This window comes from Lupinus angustifolius, chromosome LG07 (genome assembly GCF_001865875.1).
Source record: "Lupinus angustifolius cultivar Tanjil chromosome LG07, LupAngTanjil_v1.0, whole genome shotgun sequence".
Lineage (NCBI taxonomy): Eukaryota > Viridiplantae > Streptophyta > Magnoliopsida > Fabales > Fabaceae > Lupinus > Lupinus angustifolius.
Window position 1 is genome coordinate 3,798,455 of NC_032015.1, and position 21,447 is coordinate 3,819,901.

The window sequence follows — 21,447 nt, forward strand, 5'->3', positions numbered from 1 at the left end:
AGTCTTAGCACAACGGTAAAATTGTTTGCATTGTAACTTGTAAATCATTTCAAATCTTAAAAAGAAAGTATTTATTTATAAGAATAAAACTACTTACATCTACAATCTTAGACTCTTTATATAAGAGTTTTGTGCCCTATTTACATTAGGCGTCCAAACTAGAAAGGTGGTTATATCCTTAACCTTGCAAATATTTTCGTTGGAGCACATTTATATCTTATTTTAAAGTTTATATCAATGTCTCTTCTTCTATGTAACTGTTTAGTCTTCAGCCTTCGAAAACTAGAAAACGAGAAATATTTACATAACAAGAGTCAAGAGGATGCTTGTGTCATATCAGAAACTAGAGACTAGATTTGTTTAGTTCTGTTATTTTAGTGATATGTTATACAAACCTCTGAAAGTAGTTGTAGATTCTCGATGGCTATACATGGAAGAAGATGGATATAGTATGCAGTTAAGCATAGAATACATCAAAGAAAGGTTGAGTGGTCAATTTCACTCACAAACCTCAATCTTCCACCAATTTTTATTAGTCTAAAAGATAGGAAAAAAGAAACACTTGTATAAATTATGTGAAGTAGAAGTATAATTTAGACTATTAGTTGGTTTACAATGCAATTATATAATAACTTTGCACTCGTAATCAATAATCTTTTAACAACTCATTATCTATTCTCACCGAATTTTCTTAGTAATTAAAATATATTTGATTCAAGTAAGAAGGAAAAAAGGCATATACATGCTTGCTCTTCCCCCGCTCTCATCTTCTATTAATTTACAAACTCTAGCTTCATATTTCTCAAAATAAGACCAGTCAATGCACCATACTAAATCGTCCAGAATACTAAGAATAAATCATGCAAAACAACAGTAGTTAGGCTGAAATGCAAAGAGTATACAATAATACTGTAGAGATGCAAAACAGAGAAAATGAACTGCCATAATTTGTGACTTAAGCTCACACAATACATTTAACAATTACATTAGGACTCTGTTTCAAAATAAACTTTGTACATTACAAACATAAACAACCTGCAGCCTTTAACTTAGTGTGAGCTGATTTAATGTCACTTGCTAATGACAATTTAATCTTTACTCAGCAGTTTGTGCTTCACTGTTGGAGCACAACCAGGAGAATCTGCAACCTTGCGTTTAGCAACCATTTCATTCAGATGTTTTACTTGATCCCCAATAGCTAGCAACCTATTACCCAGGGATTGCACGGTGCTCACATGACCTTCCAGTTTAGTGAACCAAGCTCCTTCAATTTCTCTAAACTTATTTTCATAATCTCTCATCTTCATCCTTTCTTCTTCTTCCTTCCTCAAACGTTCCTTTTCAAATTCCTTCACACTCAAAACAAGGCCACCAGAACCAGGAACATCCTTGTAAAGTGGTTCGTCAGATTGTGAACGATGTGCTCTATATTCAGCAAAAGTCTTCTGTGCTTCCTTCAAAGCCTTTCTGTATCCCTCCACTAGGCTCGTCATCATATGAAGTTCCTTCTCAAGCAGATTTATCTTATGACTATCATCAATCTTTACTTTATGCAAGTGATCAATCATGGCATCTCTCCTCTGTAGCTCATTAAGCAAGACTTGCTGATAATTTGTAGACTCTATAGAAGCCTGTTCTTTTGCTGCATACAGCATTGTAGCTTTCCCCATCCAATGCCGCATATTGTCAAGGCACAATTCCATGTCAACTGGCTTAGAACTCCCTGGGCTATCACTTCTCAGCCGCTTGTTACTGCCATTTAGAGAGTGGTGAGGGTTATGATTATCCATGCCAATGTCTCTCTTGTGACCATTACCAAAAAGTGAAGATCCAGCAATCAACTGATCATCATCTCTAGAAGAGAGAAAATAACCTATGTGGTTGTCACGTAGATCAATACCGGAACCAAAAGTCAGTTGCCCTCCATCCATAGCTTGAATGAGACTCCCAGTCCCAGAAGGCATCCCCTCCATCGGAATACACTTATGCGAGAGATGGAACCCACCTTCTTGCTGGTCTTCTGCATCTTCTTCCTCCTCCTGTTCTTCTCTCTCCTCCTGTTCTTGTTCTCCTCCCCCCCCGGCAGCACTCATTTCCCCACTGACCATAAAACAACCTGCAGCCTTTAACTTAGTGTGAGCTGATTTAATGTCACTTGCTAATGACAATTTAATCTTTACTCAGCAGTTTGTGCTTCACTGTTGGAGCACAACCAGGAGAATCTGCAACCTTGCGTTTAGCAACCATTTCATTCAGATGTTTTACTTGATCCCCAATAGCTAGCAACCTATTACCCAGGGATTGCACGGTGCTCACATGACCTTCCAGTTTAGTGAACCAAGCTCCTTCAATTTCTCTAAACTTATTTTCATAATCTCTCATCTTCATCCTTTCTTCTTCTTCCTTCCTCAAACGTTCCTTTTCAAATTCCTTCACACTCAAAACAAGGCCACCAGAACCAGGAACATCCTTGTAAAGTGGTTCGTCAGATTGTGAACGATGTGCTCTATATTCAGCAAAAGTCTTCTGTGCTTCCTTCAAAGCCTTTCTGTATCCCTCCACTAGGCTCGTCATCATATGAAGTTCCTTCTCAAGCAGATTTATCTTATGACTATCATCAATCTTTACTTTATGCAAGTGATCAATCATGGCATCTCTCCTCTGTAGCTCATTAAGCAAGACTTGCTGATAATTTGTAGACTCTATAGAAGCCTGTTCTTTTGCTGCATACAGCATTGTAGCTTTCCCCATCCAATGCCGCATATTGTCAAGGCACAATTCCATGTCAACTGGCTTAGAACTCCCTGGGCTATCACTTCTCAGCCGCTTGTTACTGCCATTTAGAGAGTGGTGAGGGTTATGATTATCCATGCCAATGTCTCTCTTGTGACCATTACCAAAAAGTGAAGATCCAGCAATCAACTGATCATCATCTCTAGAAGAGAGAAAATAACCTATGTGGTTGTCACGTAGATCAATACCGGAACCAAAAGTCAGTTGCCCTCCATCCATAGCTTGAATGAGACTCCCAGTCCCAGAAGGCATCCCCTCCATCGGAATACACTTATGCGAGAGATGGAACCCACCTTCTTGCTGGTCTTCTGCATCTTCTTCCTCCTCCTGTTCTTCTCTCTCCTCCTGTTCTTGTTCTTCTCCTCCCTCGGCAGCACTCATTTCCCCACAGTCCATAACTTTCACATCACCAGTATGACATGGACGCAAAAAGGGCTCTCCTACATTGTTCTTAAGATCCAAAAGCCACATCCCGTGTTCTTTTTCCTCAGCCGGCTCAAAATTCATTGTCTGATCACCTCCAACTTGCTCCTGCTCCTTTTCCACTTCAACTCTCGCAACATTATCCTGCCCCAAACTCAATTCAATCTTGTTCTCCTCCAACTTACGAACCTGACTCTCATCAACCCCAGCCATCTTCACATCACTACGACCATCCAATTCCTCTTCAACCTTAACCCCAACCTCTTCTCCCTCGCCCTTCACCTCAGCCTCCTCCACCTCTTCCACCTTCGGCACTTCTCCCAGCAGCTCCCCATGTTGTACCTTAATTAACTGCTGCAAATGTGATGCATAGTAACAGTTCACCAACTCCTCCTTTTCCAGTTCCCTTTCCAACATGTTCCATATCAAATCTGCCCAATCAACCTTTTCGAAGTGCCCCTCCTTGATTACTTTCAGATATGCCAAAACATCATCCATCATTACATGTATATTATCATGAAAAAGCATCCAATTGAACACCAATTCCTCAACGAACTTAATTGATTCCACCAATTCAACAGACTCCACAGCAGCTGCAGGGATTTTCTTCACAGGCAAACTCAAAGCACGTGCCAGATCAACCTTATTCACATTAATCCTACACCCATTGACATAACTACACCACGAAGTCATACCATAGCTGGCAATGAGTTGTGTGACAAGATCCACGCGAATTGCGGTATCAAATTTGATATGCACGAAATCCCAGAGCCCCAGACGCTTCAGCAGCGTCTTGTGGCTTTCAAAGTCGAGAGTTTTAGAGGGTGCAAAAGGAATGGGTTTTAGGGTTTCGACAAGAAACTTAAGCCTCTTGCAGAGTTGCCTTTCTCGAGCCTTTATTCGCTTCGACCATTTCTTCCTCCTAGGTCCTCGGCAAGCAGCGGTAGATGATAAGGCGGAGAAAATGGAGGGAGCTTTGGGTTTCGGATCTTCCACATTTTGTGCATGGGTCGGATCTTTCATGACGGTGTCTTCATCTTTGGTGTTCTGATTAGGGTTAGGGTTTGCAGCATCGGAATCAGGAAGATAATCGATTCGGGTGTCTTGATCAGGGAGGGTTAAAGTTTTGGGTGATTGGGAATCTGGGCGTGGAGTTGATGGAGCTCGTTCTTCCCCTGCTTCTTCGCATTGTGGATTAGGGTTTTGAGTTTCGTCAGGAATTTGGGGATTAGGGTTGCTCATTGTAACGTAGCTTTTGATGTGCGAGAGAGGAAGCTTTAGTAATGAAGGTTTTTGGATTTGAAATGGAAAGATCAAAACATCGGAGCTTTCTTAGCTTGGGTTACTGTTTTAGACGACTGAAACCGAAAACCCAATTTTGTCCTTGTCACTTTTTTTTTTGGTATGCATAATTAATTAATTAATTCTTTTCCGTATATCTCTCAGAACAAATGTCCTCGTGAATTAAACTTAGACTTTTTTGCAATGTTATTAATATCACACTGGTTAGAGTACTAGTATGGTAGTTTAATCAATAATTTACTGATTAAATCACATACTAGTGAAGTGAAATATACATATATTTTATATTAAATTGAAAAAATAAATAAAGAATATTGTAACTATTTTTATATTTGTAAAAATTTATGCACATATATCTCATCATCTACCATTCATTTATATTTTTTTTGTTTTTGAAAAGTCAATAATAATTAATAATAGATGATGCAAAGATAGTATATAAAACTGATACACGTGCATACATCTTTTCTCTTTTTATATATAATGCTAGTTAAAAAATGTACATGGCATAACCATATTTTAGATGTATAAAAAATATAGTACTTTTGCGTTTGATCATCCATACCAATATTTTGGTAAAAAGAAATTATTTTCATTAAAAAATAATTTTAAATGAAACCAGTAGTACGACCGATACGATTCAATTGATAATCAACCGGTATGACGGATTTTCTGGTATAATTGCATGGTCGTACAAATGTTATATCGTACCGATGTTAAGATCGATTCATTGGTTTACTGGTTAAATCGGTCAGCATAAATCAATTTTAATAACAATATCTTTTTGTCTATATAAAAATTTAGTGATGTCTTACATGACTATACCAGCATATTGTCCTACTCACTTTTTTAAAATATGTTCATTAATTATTTTAATTTACCTATTTCCATGTAATTTTACTTTGGATAACATTTCAATAATTAATTTCACTTTGGACCTTTTGTACTTATGAAGATATTGAGTAACTAAATTGAATGTTTTTCGAAGCAATGAAGGCGGAAGAAGATGACATAAGCGATGTTGTTTTATATCTTAATTAAAAACAGTTCGAAACGATATCATTTTATTAAGTTAGCATAATTTTCAAACGTGGAATGACTAATTATTTAGTTAATATGTTAGATTAGTGATTCTATTAATAATTTTGACAAATGAGGACTGAAAAGATAATTAAAATTTATTACAGACCGATTTGATGCTCATAAATACGACCAATCTAAATTAAATAGACTTTAAGATCATATATTTCATATAAAACTATATCACATTTAATATTTCAATTCAACTTAACTTAACCAAACCAACGAGCGTTAGTTCAAGTAGTACATGCTTGATTTCCCTTAAACAAACTTGTGGATGAAAAAATGCATGTTGAGATAGTTAGCCCAACGTACTTGTGGATGTTCCCGGCTCAGACATAATTACCTCTAGTGTGAGGATATTTGTGGGAAACAAAAAAAAACTTAACCAAATTCTGTATAATGTTTATAAGTGAAGATTTTTTGCCTGAAAATTATATAAACTGAAATGTGAGCATCCATAAATATAGATAGCTTAATTATCCTCATAGCATATAGTTTATTTATTTTTAATTTCAAACATATCTATTTTACATAACATGATCTTATTTTGATTAAGGTAGATGGACATAATATATTTTATACTAACATGATTTTATTTTAATTTTAACTATATCTATTTTATATGAACACGATCTTATTTTAATTACATCTATTTTATACTAAAATAAGAAAAAATATATCTACATAGTGTATGAACTCTATATATTATTAAGGTATGCTCCAACGTTCATACTTAATCAATAGTGCAATAGGCAGCCGTAAGATTGTTGGGTTTATTCAAGTGTGAAGTTATACATTAAATATACGTGAAAAAATGAAAGAATTTATAAATAGGAAATGCTCATAAAACTAATACGTTAAAGTATAGAGTATTGCAACATTCGCAATCTGGTCCGATGATCTGATTGTTAAAGTACAGAGGGTAAGGAATGAAGTGAATTTATGGATAGGAGTGAAGTGAAAGAATTGAGTGTTCTACTCTGGCATACAATAAATATTAACAATTGCTAATCTAGTGCATTACGGTTAGAGTAAATATTTACATTGAGATACAATATATTACAGTCAAATTTTATTGGAGTTTCATTATCATATAAGTTAGAATAACTCTCAGCCTGTTAATGTAATATATAGCTGAAGCTGAAAAAGCTAAATTCAAGCAGCTTGTGATGCTCATACACATGTTTATTAAAGAGTGTAATATTGATGCACCGACAGTGTAAAGAATTATACATAATCAATGCATCATTTACCATTCATTTGAATTATTTTTTTGTGAAAAGTCAAACATAATTAAAAATGAATGATAGATAATAAAATGACAGTGTATAAATTTTTTACACCGTCGGTATATATATCTTTTTCTTTTTATTAAATGCTGCGGCTAATCAATCAACATTTCAGTTAATTGAAATAAAGGACGGAATCCACTTATTTCAGCTTGATGACTAAGATTTACTCTAATGAAGTTAACAGAAATAAAGAAAGATTGAAAATAGAAAAAGTAGTAGAAAAAGAAGGAAAAAAAAACTTCCACATGTATGTCCATCACTGTTATGAAACACTTCATTTTGTTCAAACTGAGTCATAAACTATAACACCCCCACTTTCTCATCCTCTTCGATTTCGCTTCTGAACATGTTAACAACGGTCACATTTCCACTACCACAATAACACAACAACAACCACTTTCTTCATCAACATAAAGTCCACACCAATTCCTCTTTTTTCTTCTTTTTCGATCTCAAACCACTTTCTAAACATGCCCAGAAAAGAAAGCTTCGTTTTTTCCCTTATTATTCTTATTATAACCCTTTCACCCTTCTGCGACGGCGGAAGCGGTGGAATTCCGCCGCAGGAGCTGTGGTGTGTGGCCAAGAACAACGCGGAGGACTCAGCGCTTCAGGATGCGTTGAATTGGGCATGTGGGCCCGGCGGTGCCGATTGCGGCCCAATCCAGCAAGGAGGACCTTGCTACGACGCCAGCAATGTGCTGAATACGGCGTCGTTTGCTTTCAACGACTACTTCCGGAAGCATGGCTTGACAGACGATAGCTGCAACTTCAACAACAACGCTGCTATCACTACCTTGAACCCTAGTTAGTGGACGAACCCCTTTAATTTTTGTTTTTCATATTTGGGAATTGAAATTTTTGCAATGCAACTATGTGGGTGTATTAAAAATTCTATATTGGAGGTTTAATTTGAAGATTTGGTCTTTTTCATCATGCAAAGTATGATTCCTATTTTGTATTTTGATTTTCAGGTCATGATAATTGCAAGTTTCCATCCAGGTAATTTGCACTTAAATTTCTATTCTTAAGGGAAATGTCCAAAAGCAAATTTGAACTTTGCATGATGTGTGATTTAATCCTGATTTTAAATAATGTGTAAAAAAAGGACCCTGAATTTTGGTCCAGCTTGTGATTTAATCCTTATCATGTTTCTGTGAAATATTATTTCTACTCAAACCAAGTTTCAGGTCACATTTTTTGTTGTTGAAATTTCGGGTACTAAATCACAGATGCAAATTAATGAGTGTCTTTAGACTTTTCCCTTTTTTAATAGTACTTCATTTAGTGCTCCCTTGAAGTTTATGTTGAAAGGGGAGTAAATGTAATGATAATATGATGGCAATATAAATGCTTAAGTAACATTCGAATTGGCAACATAAATGTCAAGGATCTTCTTATACTTTCTAGAATAAGAAGAATGTCAGATATGATTAAGTCAAGTGTCAATTAATACTATTAGTTTTCTTTTCATGAAATTCCCCTTTGAGGATATAGAAGATTATGAAGGTTTGAGACCCGTTTTTGGTGCAGTATGGCAGCTGTGAGCAATGGAAGTTTTTCTGGATCAGTACCTGCGGCGGGATCGAGACCCAATGATAATATGAATGAGAATGACTGCAGTAAAGTTTCTTGGAGTTGGTGGTTTTGGCCTTTGAGTATCATCAGTCATTTGCTTCTCATGGTTTCACCTTCAGGGGTTGTTTATGGATAGTAGAAAGTAAGATGATGCATATTCCACTTGGTTAAATGGAGGAATGAGAAAACAAAAAAGCTTTCCTTGTTCACATCCTACATGCACAGGCTACAGAGTCTAGGAATATCAAACTGTGTGTACGAACCTAGATCCGAATTAATGCATATAATTTGCTCCTTTCAGTCACCTGCTTTGAAATATAGTAGTTTTGCTAGCATATTGAACAGAGAACTTGTGCCCGATTTGTATCCGAGTTAATACTTCAACATTTTTTTTGGAATTATATAAATGAAAGCTTATGTTGTGTTAATTGCTTCTTGAACAAAAAGTTCATTCTTTCACAGTTTCATGATGAGTCTGAACTAAGCACTAAACCAATTTCAGTATGTCACAAGTTGTTGATACTTAGTACTTGAAAATTTCCTGGTTGTTTATACTTTATACGGGTGCCTATATCAATTTTCCGGGTCTGCTTAACATAAGTAATGATGTACAAGGAAATTGAAGTACTCGTGATCATAAACTGTTCGGATTATACTCTCTTCATGTTTCCAGAACCTCAAATGCTATTTTGACCCTCTTTTTAATGTAATGTACCATTGTTTGATCAGCTGTTGATAATAGAGACCTAGACGGTTTCAGAAAATGTTCCTGGTTCTGTATATGCTTCATGCTCTAAGTTCCTCTATTACAGTTGTTTATTTTAGATGTGGAAACACAATACTTTACAACAATTTCCACCACATGGTAGAAAACTAAAATATTATGGTAGAAGCATAGCCTATGGTTAATGGCATGTCTTTATGTTTTCAGAGATCAACAATTCAAGTCCTATTATGCATATATGCCTTTGAAACAAAGCTTATTCAAGGTTAAAAAAAAGGAACGGTCTAGAAGAACGCATAAAGAATGATGTAAAATGCATAACACCATCATAGAACACCATAAGACCCCTGATTGAAATTTTCACCTATATGTTTATATTTGAGCAGAAGCATCTCATTCTCACTGGATGTGGAGTTTTTGATATTTTTTTATACCGAATGATCAGAAATGATCATTTGTATAATTGCTTAATATGATGTTGTAGATTGAATCTTATGTCAAAACTTGCATATTTTTGCTTGTGCTTGTTAGATCACTTACAAACACACTGTACTTTTGTGTTTTCTAATGTGTTATTGGCTTAAGCTTAAGCTTTTGGTATTTTTTGGTTGTTCTTTAGTTATATTCTAGTGCAAGATTATTGATCAAGGCTACAAGTTTTGTTTGCTTGTTATTTCAATGCTGTGGGTTGAGGGTGTTACTACTGAATGAGTAGTGAGTAGGATTGATTGAGTGCAAGGAATGACTGAAGAGTGCAGATACGTGTATCTTTTTAATTAATCATGTTTAGAATAAAAGCACTTTTAAGCTAAAATCCTTCTAACAACAACAGCACCTTCAGATCTAACAATCCAAATGAAATAATTAAAAATTATAATAATATTACACCGTCAAAATCATTGTCTCTTCAAATCTTGAAAAGGGATGGATGCTTTGCACTTTTTAAATTATACCCACTTTACATTTTGAATTTGTATTTTACTATAATGTGTTTAATTATCTTAATACGTACCTTAGTATTGACATTTACAAAACTCATATTTTCTTTATTTTTTTTTAAATAATTTCTCTGATTTTTCCATTGCTGCAGAATTTTTATTTATTTTTAAATTTTAAAACATTAAAGTGAAGAGTTTCTGAAGATTAAACATAACTGATCAGCAAGTGATATTGTAATATGTTTCCCTCAAGAAAAAAATTAATAACGAAATGCACTTTCAAGTAAGAGTTTAATTTTGATGTAAATTTTGGTGAATAGATCAGCAATTTACACGAAGTATGAAATTTACCAAATAATTTGGTAACATAAAAGTAGGTGAGAGACTTGATTTACGCTCAGGATGAATTAAGTAATCTATTTTTGTACCTCTAGCAGTACTGTTCTGATTGAATTGATCACCAATTCTTGAAAGTAAGGAAATTATAATATCCAAATGAACAAACCAGAGAGGTTCAGCATATGCAAAAAAGAACATAGAGGAGCAGAATCACTTACCCACATGCTAATGTTAACATAGGAAGTTAGACAAAGTGAAATTTTTTTGTTCAACATTAGGATAGTTATTGATTTATGTTAGTGTGAAGGAATATTGAGGTGTCATATATTTAAGATTGAGTAGAAAACAAATTATCTCATAAATTGTACAAATAACAAAAGCTTGTGCTAGTTGTTTGTTATATTATATGATGTCAAATTATCTCAAGTTTATTAAGGAACAACTCTCCTAAGAATGGTTTGATATCTCTATCAAGTAACAACATCATCAGTATAAAAGTTCTAACCTTTTAGAATCAGCATTCAAATTTCAATGCTCTATATGTTACCCCAGATATTGTTTTGTGCATGAAGAAAGCCACATTACTATACCAGATGCAAAAAAAAGCTAATTTTTATTTAACACTTCTTCTATATTAGAAGTCACCTGCTCTGATGCAATTAGATGAACTGTACTTAATTCTCATAAGTCTCACGGGATGTTTCCTGAATTCTGGTACAGATAAAGAGCAACAGAAAAGAATTGAGTTTCCTGAAACTGCTTAAACTCGAAAGGTAGTTCAAAATTACATGCCAACTCCTAGTGAGTGTGATCAAACCTATTACATTAGAAATAAAAAAGTGATCTGCAAATATTTTTTAGTCCTCATTGACAGTGTTACTTGGACTAGAAGCTAACATACAGAAAACACTTTGCAGATGGCTTAATTGTTTTTAAGGAAGTGATTAACATACTTTTTACTAATATTATCAGCGGCATACCCGATACATAAGGAAGACTGCAGCGATGTTTCGGGTCAGTGGTGAGAATTAGGATGAGAAGGAGATGGGTTGTTGGTATCATCTCTATGATTCGCTTCCTGAATGCTGAACCCTGCTAATCCATGATCAGACAGAAACCTGCTGCCAAAGATTGAAGCATTTTGGGACCTTTGATGTTCTGAGGAATTCATTGGAATGTCGTTCCAAGAACGAACTAATGGTGAAAAATTGGACTGAAGGGTGGTCCCACTTTGAGAATATGCTGATCCTGAATTACCTTGGCCTAGAAATTGGTGTGAGTTAACCATGAATGCTTCGTTGTTCCAATCCATAATCCTCTGGTAGTGGTTCTCAAACCCAACGGGAGCCGAGCCAACAAAAAGGCTTTGGTGTTCTTCACTCGAAGGTGTTTGATTTGCTACTGCAGCTTGTTGTGATTGCCCAAGAATCAGACCTGTGTGGTTGTGGAAGGAATGAAGAGAGAGGCCAAGATCTTGTGAGGAATTGTTGGCTCTAGAGATTATATCAGGAGGGTAGCTTTGAAAATTGAAAGAGGAAGTTGCCGGAGTCGTTGGAAATAAAGCTATAGGGTCAGTAGTATCCATGTGTGGTTGAATGAAGGCTAAAGCTGAATGCTTATCAGAGTTCTCAGTCTCACCTAGTTGCCTTTGGAGCTGAAAATTATAACCACAAGACTCTGATTGTTTTGCATTAGTCATGTGACTCATGTCACTTGAACCTGCATTGTGCTCTTCCACTGAAGTTGGATTCCATGGAGGAAGCTCAGCAAGCTTGTCAATTGAAGGCTTCGCCTTCTTGATGAGCCAGTCCACGGCCTTGCTGGGTCGGTCATAGCCAAGACGGTCTTGAACATCATAGAATTCAATGGCTGTGTGGGCTGATAGTCTAACCCTTCGATCGCGAGGACCTTTTGATGTGTAAACCTTGCTGTGACGATCTTTTCGATTTGTGGATCGAATAATGTGGCCTCCTTCTACTTGAACAATCTCTCCCCCAGTGTTCCTCATCCCCATTGTTCCTCCGTTATGCTTTGTATGTTCTATGGTTCGGTTCAAAGTATTATCCTGTGTTTGTTCGATTTGGTTGGAAATTTTGCCTTTGAAGTATTGGTGTTGGCTCATAACCAGATTTTCTCAATAACCTGCAAACCTTGTTGTATCAATTCTACTGCCCAGTGTAAATAAAGTCTTATAATAATTATATATCAAGTACTAATGAACTATGTACTAGAGAGAACTTTGAACCTGGTAACAAAGGTTTGGCTTTGGGCCAGTTGATGAGAAATAGAATACTTCTAATGAGTGTATGTGCTCAAGTTTTGTTGTTGTGAGTGATGTGCTCTTTCTTCTTATCTATGGCTTTAAGCTTTTGCTTCTAAGTGTTTTGTTTTCTCATAGGTTTTCTTCAAACAGACACACTTTGCTTTGCTTCATGATGCTCTAAACTAAAGTTTCTTGTTAGTTGTTTCCCTTTATCTACAACTGTTCACAGCCTTGAATTGTGATATTTCTGTCACTGGTGCTGGTCCATAAAAGCCAAAACCTGCCATTTGCATTCTCTGAGATTCCTTTTTGTTTTACCTAATAAGTGAAATAACATTAACACTCCAAATGCCAAAAATGTTCATCTCATCTCTTTTTCTTGTCACACCACTTTTACAGCTAAATCCTTACCATCTATCATCCATTTTTGTTTACAAAGCAAAAGTTGGTTATAAAATATGTGTGTGAAAACTGGTGCTGACAAAATTAATATGAATGAGAATATCATTACTCAATGGTTATAAAGCAAGTGTGAAGAGTGATGTTGAACTAATATGAGAATAACTAAGAATATATACTAATACAAAAATTAATTAATCAATGCTTCTTTTTTGTGATATATAAACTTATATATATGGTCTTCATTCACATAGTAAGTAAGTAGATTGGTCATAGTATATGTGCACTTACAATTTGCAGAAAGAATATGGAGATTTTCAACTTGAACAGATTGTACTTAAGGGTAAAAAAAATACAAGCTACTAAAGAAAAATGAACTCTGAATTAACTGAGCAGATATAACATGGTTCAGAAGGGTTACAATGAAGAGTTGGTGGGTTTAGAGTGAGGGGGCAAAAAGGTACCTTGGCCTAGGCCTAGTAAAGGTTGTTGATGCTTCTGCAGAGTGTGGCAGAGTCTGGTCAGAGAAGAGATTAAAGAGCATTTGGTTGTATTTAGCCCCACAAACCCAAATGTGAGACCTTGTCACCAACCTCAGTTGTCTCTATAGAGTTTAAACTCTCCCTCAACTCTCACCTAGTATATATAATACTAATGAACTTCTTCACCAATTCTAATGTTCCCAAGTTGAAAGTTTTGAGGTATGCAAAAGGTCATAAATGATACATGGGTTCATCTCTTCCCCTAAACTTTTTAAGGATAAAATTATAGAAATACTAAAAATGTAAAAAAAAAAAAAAACCTTATCTTTTGGTACTGTATCCAAAAAAAAGTAAGATTTTTTTAGTTTGTGCATGTATAATCAATTATTTATGTATTAATTACTATTGATTTTTAAATAAAATTAATATACTAAGATATTCTTCTCATCCCACTTTAATTGTCACTTTAAATTAATTCACACTTAGTTAGATAATCATTGAAAGTGCTGGTTACCTATATAAAAGAATCTATTATGACCAAAATATCTCTAATAATTCATTCTCACCATTATTACACTTTATTTGATGTAATAACTAATAACTGATATGGAAATGTAGTTAATACTTCCTAATTTTATAAACAGGAAAAATTGAAAATTACTAAAATAAAAAAATTGAAGGGAATAATAGTAAAATAGGAATAAAACAACCTGTTGTATATTTAACCAAACAGTAGAAATGCATTGAGTATACAATAAGTGAAAAACAAATATCCTCTAGTCAACTTTTCTCCAAAGGAGAGTATATACACAGGAATCATTTAGTAAGTTAATTAAGATTTTTCTGCACTAAAAACAAATAGTGTGAAAATGTATTTAGCTATCCTCATTTTTTTACTTTAGAAAAAAAACTCTTGTTCATAAATTGGATTAATGTTAATAAAATTCCTATCCTGATACATGCCACACAAATATTCCACACACAAAAGTTCAATAAAATTAATTATTTAGCCGAAATCAAACTGTGTGTTGTTCTAAAACCTTATATTTATTTTATATCTTAGGGTTGGCACTTGGCAACCTTCTGATATCACTATAAATTATAGTTGATTTTGTACTAACGAATAGATTTCATATGCTATAAAATTTCTCTTATACATTAATATTGTTCTGTAACAACATGTACTAAAGTTTAAACAATATAAATTTTCAGACATTGAAAATATCAATTATTTGATCACAGTAAAACTCTTAATATCAGTAACCTTGATTAAGACCATATTCAAAGGCATGCATAATCTTAACAAGTTAGCATGGGCTGCACGAATTGGACTTTGTCAATGCATCTGCCTCCACACAAGAAAGTAAGGAAAGACACTCTTCTGTTATATCTTCTTTATCCACACTTTTTCTTTAAGCACACTTTTTCGGATGAGAGAAAAAAGCGTGCAGGCTAGGGTTTATGATGAGATTGAGAAATTTAAGAGACAACTTAAATGTGTGAAGACATCTTCTTTTCCAAAAATTATGTCACTTACCATCACTTCTAATTGGTCAAGAAAATACTTACTTGTTAATTAAATTTTTAAGTTAAAGTATATTATTTATCCAAATTATAAATAAGTAACACATGGGATGGTACAGAAAATTTATTTATTAAATGTGGTGGGTATATATTCCTATTATTCCACAAGTCATTTTCAAGAATCAAAAACTCATTTGTGGAAGTTCTGTCTAAGAGTTACTTATTGACTAATTGATGATATATATCACCAACCGCCCAAATCTATTATGACACTTGGAAAATGATTGTTGGGTGTTTTAATTTTATTCTAGACACTTGTTCTGTTGAATTCTACATTCTAAGTTCTCTTTTTTTTCCCTTATACTCATATCTTTAATTTTTTTGCCTATGCCCATATCTATTTTATATATTCTGGTGTGCCCTTCTATCATTCATTTTTATGGATCATAAAGTTAATTACATGAGAAAGAGTTAATGTTTGTTCCTTAGAGCAAAGTTTTGTACCAGAATTTTACATCTAGCACGTGGCTGGAATCTTAAGCATGATGAAAAAAGGACAAAAAGTTAGATAAGGCATATGTAGAGAGCATGCGAAAGCAATACAGAGTTTTTACCCCTTTATTTTCCTTCTTTTACAAGTGATTGGAGCCAAGGGTGAAACCCTTTGCTTTATATGATTCACTTATCACAAAATTACTAGATTAGTTATTTTTTGTTTTTAGGTTGATCCTATGATTTTTTATTTATTTAATTAGATACTTGAACTTATTTTCTATTTTCAAATCAATAATTTCACTTATTTATGTTTTCAAACAAATCTTACAATTGTTTTCCTATTACTAATTTTTAAGATTAAAATTCATTTTGTCAATGGTACAGTTTAGGAAAGTAGTATAAGGATTTTGTAAAATTTTCATTCTGAGACCAATGATACTAGAATTGTGAATCTTGAAAGTTAAGAAAATTGGGAAGAAAAAACATATTGGTAGAATTACTTTGTGTTTGAACTTTGAAGTATATAAACAACAATATTATTTGTAAAAGTAATAAATTATATACAAAGAGAGTCCCCTAACTTTTTGGAGGATAAAATAAAATCCACCAAAATTTTCTTGTTCCTCTATTCTTGAACTAAAAATAATGGTGTTCTATTATTTAATTTAGTTGTGCAAAAAAATATTATCTATATATACAGGGAGTTGATAGTGAATAAAACTTTGATATATCATATATACTATGATGAAAACCAAACTCTCATAATCTACATGATATTCCAAAATAGCAACGTATGGATCAAATGATTTCACTTAATTCAATGAAAATCCAGATTTTCATTAAATCTGGAGTACTTTTTAAAAAGTTTAGTTAAGATTTTCTTTAATTTTCCCATCCCCTATAAATGTCTATTTCAGTTGTTTCATTTTCTCCACTTAAATCTACATTTACCTGAAAATACAAGAGAAGTTAGGCAAATACCTAAAAAATAACAAAAGAATAGAACAGTAAAACTTTTATCCTTTAAATTAATATAATAATATAATACTTTACTCTTAAATATAAATGTAAAACTAAGAACTCACATCTTCATGAAGAGTGCATCATCTCCTCCTTAAAAAGAGAGCCACTAATCCAAGTTTCTCATGAGATTTGATGTTCCTAATTATACATCAATCAAAAATTAAACTAATCTCTGTAAACTTCTCTTAACATAGTACTATTCATACGGGACACTACAGAAGTGTCCTACGTGCATGTGTGGCTACTGTAACACTTCGAAATTGGAAAAGTTTTGGTCAACATAGCATGAGCAACAAATCCTCAAAAAGGAAAAAAGAAAATACACTGGAGTAATAGTGTAGTACTAATGCCTTGTTGTTATCATTGCATTGGAATGTATGTCCATCTTTTATGGTCCAGTTAGTACAGATACTATATATAGAGTTATACTAACTTGGAAGTTACGCAACTCTATTGACCAAAATTCAAGTAGTATCCTATGTACTCTAACTTAGGTTAGAATTGACACAATTATAAGGTAAACCATGTTAATAACACTAACATGAAATAGAAACTAATTAGAAGATCAAAGTGAAGAAAAAAATAACTGAACAATAAATTAGTTTCTTAGAGTATATAATTCACGTGCAGGGATCAATTGGCTTAACTAATTTGTTTTATTAGGCCTGTGAAAACTACCTGTTAGAATAGTAGAAAAGCTGGTTTGCTGAAAATGGCATGCATGCAGTTATATGAAAAATGCTTATATCTGCTTAATTACTCTACTCATCTGAAACCCACCAAACAAGCGCATGATCCAAGATAAATGTTCTGTCTCCATAAGTACAGCGTGTTTGCCTCACAGTCTCTCTCACAAAGATAGAGACTTAGACTGAGACAATTTTTTAAATTTAATTTATTTCTTTGATTTCTTTAATATTCATAAATTGACATGTGTGAAGAGAATAGATTTTCTTATACTACATTATCACAGAATAAATTATTTGTAAAGAGAGATAAACACAAGGACCCTAACATATAGGTTTTACAACTTATGGCTCTTTGTATCTTTTTTTACTTCATATATATGAAAATTTGATCATCATATGAAACTCATTTCATCATGCAGCACCATATCTCGTCTAGATTAATTGTACTTCAATCACAGGGATTTCTTAATTTGATGTAGATTGTGACTTTGTTAAGCCTCCAAAAGTAAAAATCAGAATTCAGTAGGTGTATCCAAGAATGCTGTAATCACCAGTCTTTAAATTTGCATTTAGTCCTATTGATCTTATCAAGATTTTAAATTTTTGTCAAGTTTGTTATTATATATGTTTCAACAGTTGTCATAATTGTGATCACAATATAGTTACGAAGACATGATTAAGGTTAGTTTTACTCCCATGTTTTTGGTAAGCCCCAATTGGAAAGTTTGAAACTTGACTTGGGCTACATGTTATCATTTTCACTACTGTCACTAGAAAATGAAGCAAAGCACAAAAGAAAAATATCACTGGCTGGGGCATAGAGATAATTCAATGAAAACAATCCTTCCTTTCTAATATATCTGCTAATATAAAGCACATGTGGTATCTACCAACAATTCAACATCAATGTGATGTACCCTAATGGATAGATAATAAATTGATTGCGCATGGTTGAGAGACCAATCAATTGGTGCCAACTGCCCCACTTTTATATGTGACAATGCCCCCAAAAATATTATTAGAAGCAAAACTTCCTCAACATGTAAATTAGCATTAGTTGGAACTTAGGGATCAATCACATATCTTGTATCTTATTCTATATTTCAAATCAATTAGAAAGTCTCATTAAATTAAAAAGAAAATTCAAAAAAATAAAATTTAATATTGTAATATTGTTTTGTGAAGTTTGATTAACTATGAGTATATATCCTTCTTATTAGGAACTTAGATGTATGAAAAAACTATCAAAATTCACAAAGTGCTCACCCATCAGCGTCTTGGAGGCAAGATTTTAACTTGACCATCATTTCAGCCCTACATTCACTATAACGTAACTATGGATAGCTGAATTTGAAAGCAATTTATATTCTTCGAAACATATATACCCTAATACGTATTATAGTACAATATGGTCCAAACTGTTCATTTTATACTAAGCAACAACAACATTATTATTCTTGGCTTTTCTTGGGAGAAAGAACCAGAAATTATTGCATGCGGATTCAGATCAATGGTCATAGCTGGAAAGTGGAGACATCCAAATGCATTAATAAGTTAAACTATCTGATTATTTAAAACTAACAATTGGATATATTTTGGAACATTGGTTGGAAAACTAAGCAATATTTCAGGAGTGTTTATGAATTAAAAGTTTAGATGATTTGCAACTTGCAAGCTTAAATGTAATTATGTAAAGGAGACAAGTTTAGATGGCTTGTTCTAATGAGTAGATGGAAAGTGTTGTTGAAGAAATTACATAGGTTAAGTGGGAAGCAAAACTAATAATATATATATATATATGAGGAGGGATTCGTTTACACCCATTTTAAGTTACACTAATTACATTCAATCTCAGTAATTCATTTTCTTAGATCCAACGGATCAAATGAGTGAAACTTAAAAATTATTTAAGATTTCTCTTGTTCTCTCTCATCACTTATTGCACTCACTCACTTGGTCTGTTAGATCTAAGAAAATGAATGACTAAAATTGAATGTAATTAGTATAACTTAAATCGGGTGTAAACGGATCTCTTATGTGTATATATTATTGAAATTATAAAAACGTGAAGGTTATCATAGTTTTCCTTAAATATAGCACAGTTTTGGTTTATTTGATATGCTCTTGTATTCTCTAAAGCTCCCAATCATTGTAATGGTCGGTCCAGAACCATTTTTCTCTTTAAAAGATGATTTATTAATATAGCAAGTTGAGAAAAAGAGGGTGTTACTATCAAACATCTCAACCATGAAAATGGTTTAGAACTCTATCTATTTGGAGTGGAACTATACTATTCTAGCATTTATTTTGTTCCTTTTTGAAAAAGAATCAATAAAAACAAACTCTTTTGGCGTTAACTTTTGGACAAAGGCATGCACCATTGCAACTTTGCAAGTCATGAAGGGAAAGAATTAGCAGCTAGATATTAAGTATCAATTGAGATTTGCCTCCACTTTTTTTTGCTATATTTTCATCCATCACATTTTCTTAAATACTCCTTTAGGGAGAGATATGCATATATGTCAAATTTAGTCTTCTAGGTTTGAATATTTTGTCCCAATCTCTTAGTGAGGTCACTGCTTAGACCATCAATTTTATTTATTTCTTACTGTCCATGTATTCTCATTGAAATTAAGAAAGCTATGATAGTAAATGGAGAAAGAATCCCCACCCAACCTTCTATCTTTATCTATCAACATCCATCTGATCAAATGTATGTATAAGACAATGAAATAAGAGAAATAAATACCAACTCCATCTCCACCTGTTATATTTGGTTAAAATTTCAATTTCTTGTGAGCAATATATATCTGATTAAAAATTTAATTTTTAAGAGCGACATTTATGTGAAGGGACAATCACACCTATCAAAATGGATTAGTTCATTATCTATAAATGAGCAAATAAATTTACAATGCACTTTTCAATATATACTTACAAACTAAGAAATGTTAAAAAAATTAAAATGTAATCTAATTCAAATTTTATATGCATATAGTGCAGAGAAAATGAGTTATAAAATTAGGATGGTTTATGGAAAAGAAATTGATGTTGTACGTATGGTTTGTGGAAATAAATCCAATGAGGTCTAAAAAAAATAATGTATTTTCGGTGGTTCAATCTAATCCTGGGGATGATCAAATCTGACGGCTTCAGTTGAGTAAGGGAACTAAAATATGAGTTTTTGAATGTAATGATTGAATTTATAACTTATAAGTATTATGAGGAAGTATTGAATGAAAACGGTGGCTGAATATCTTGTTATAAAAGATAATGATAATAGTAAAATGAATATAAGGTAAGTAAATAGGAATGTGGTCTATAAGGTAAGAAAAAATAAAAATAAGAATAAGATAATATGGGGTCCGGTTACAAAAGACAAACATGTGAATTAAAATTAAACTAAACAAACTATACTTAGTTCTAAATGAACAACCTTTAATTGTTTACAACTAGCAATTATACGGGAAGCATATGTATGGATAATGATCTATTATCTCAAACTATATCTCAAGTTATATTTGAGGCCAATAATAATTTGAGATGTCAATTGATGACAACCTCTAGGGAATGCCTTTGATTGTAGGATCATTTTAGGTTGAAATCAATAGCTTTATAAATTAGAATTCGTGGGGAAGATGGAAAAGATATGAAGATGGAGACGCCACAAGCTTAAGAGCTTGATAAGTCAATGATATTCAAATTAAGGATTTTGATAAGTTCAAATTAAGGAGTTTTGGCTCAACTTTAGGAATTCAATCCAATTTTACTCAAAATAAAACTTAACTTTTATTAGCGATTAAGCAAAATTATAAATATGCAGATTGCCTTGCTAAAAAAGATAAAGATGAGATCTAGTTTAACAAATTGGAATCTGAAGATAAAATCCTAACTAACATAATTCTAACAAGCCTAATCAAATTTGATTTGATCAATTTTGGTTGGATTGAGTTGTTGAATGGTTGAAGATTTGGATTTGAATTAGCCTTGAAAATTCCCCTAATTAATGTGGCCGAATTTAATCATAGAATTAGAATTTCCTTGCTTGAGTGGACTTGATCATCCTATTTCATCCCTTAAGTATAGCTACAAGTTGGTTC

At 33.2% G+C, this 21,447-nt stretch overlaps 4 protein-coding genes across 7 annotated transcripts; 1 reads left to right on the plus strand and 3 right to left on the minus strand.

Moving 5' to 3' along the window:
* LOC109352847 lies at nt 915-2,093 on the minus strand. Its single transcript, XM_019595027.1, has one exon. The coding sequence runs from the start codon at nt 2,091-2,093 to the stop codon at nt 1,089-1,091; it is 1,005 nt and encodes a 334-aa protein (XP_019450572.1). The 3' UTR covers nt 915-1,088.
* Nucleotides 2,117-4,588, minus strand: LOC109351857. The gene has a single exon (XM_019593510.1). The coding sequence runs from the start codon at nt 4,456-4,458 to the stop codon at nt 2,170-2,172; it is 2,289 nt and encodes a 762-aa protein (XP_019449055.1). The 5' UTR covers nt 4,459-4,588; the 3' UTR covers nt 2,117-2,169.
* Nucleotides 7,144-8,828, plus strand: LOC109352362 (PLASMODESMATA CALLOSE-BINDING PROTEIN 5-like). The gene is made up of 3 exons (XM_019594320.1): nt 7,144-7,700; nt 7,868-7,895; nt 8,427-8,828. The coding sequence occupies exons 1-3, from the start codon at nt 7,364-7,366 to the stop codon at nt 8,605-8,607; spliced, it is 546 nt and encodes a 181-aa protein (XP_019449865.1). The 5' UTR covers nt 7,144-7,363; the 3' UTR covers nt 8,608-8,828.
* Nucleotides 11,072-13,751, minus strand: LOC109351858 (transcription factor TCP4-like). Of its 4 annotated transcripts, none has more exons than XM_019593515.1 (2): nt 13,605-13,751; nt 11,072-12,614 (listed from the first exon to the last, which is right to left on the minus strand). In XM_019593515.1, the coding sequence occupies exon 2, from the start codon at nt 12,592-12,594 to the stop codon at nt 11,488-11,490; it is 1,107 nt and encodes a 368-aa protein (XP_019449060.1). In that variant the 5' UTR covers nt 12,595-12,614; nt 13,605-13,751; the 3' UTR covers nt 11,072-11,487. The 4 variants fall into 4 exon arrangements, with proteins under 4 accessions (XP_019449060.1, XP_019449058.1, XP_019449056.1 ...); XM_019593513.1 differs by lacking the exon at nt 13,605-13,751 and adding an exon at nt 12,727-12,906 and having other exon boundaries at nt 11,072-12,616; XM_019593511.1 differs by lacking the exon at nt 13,605-13,751 and adding an exon at nt 12,718-12,842.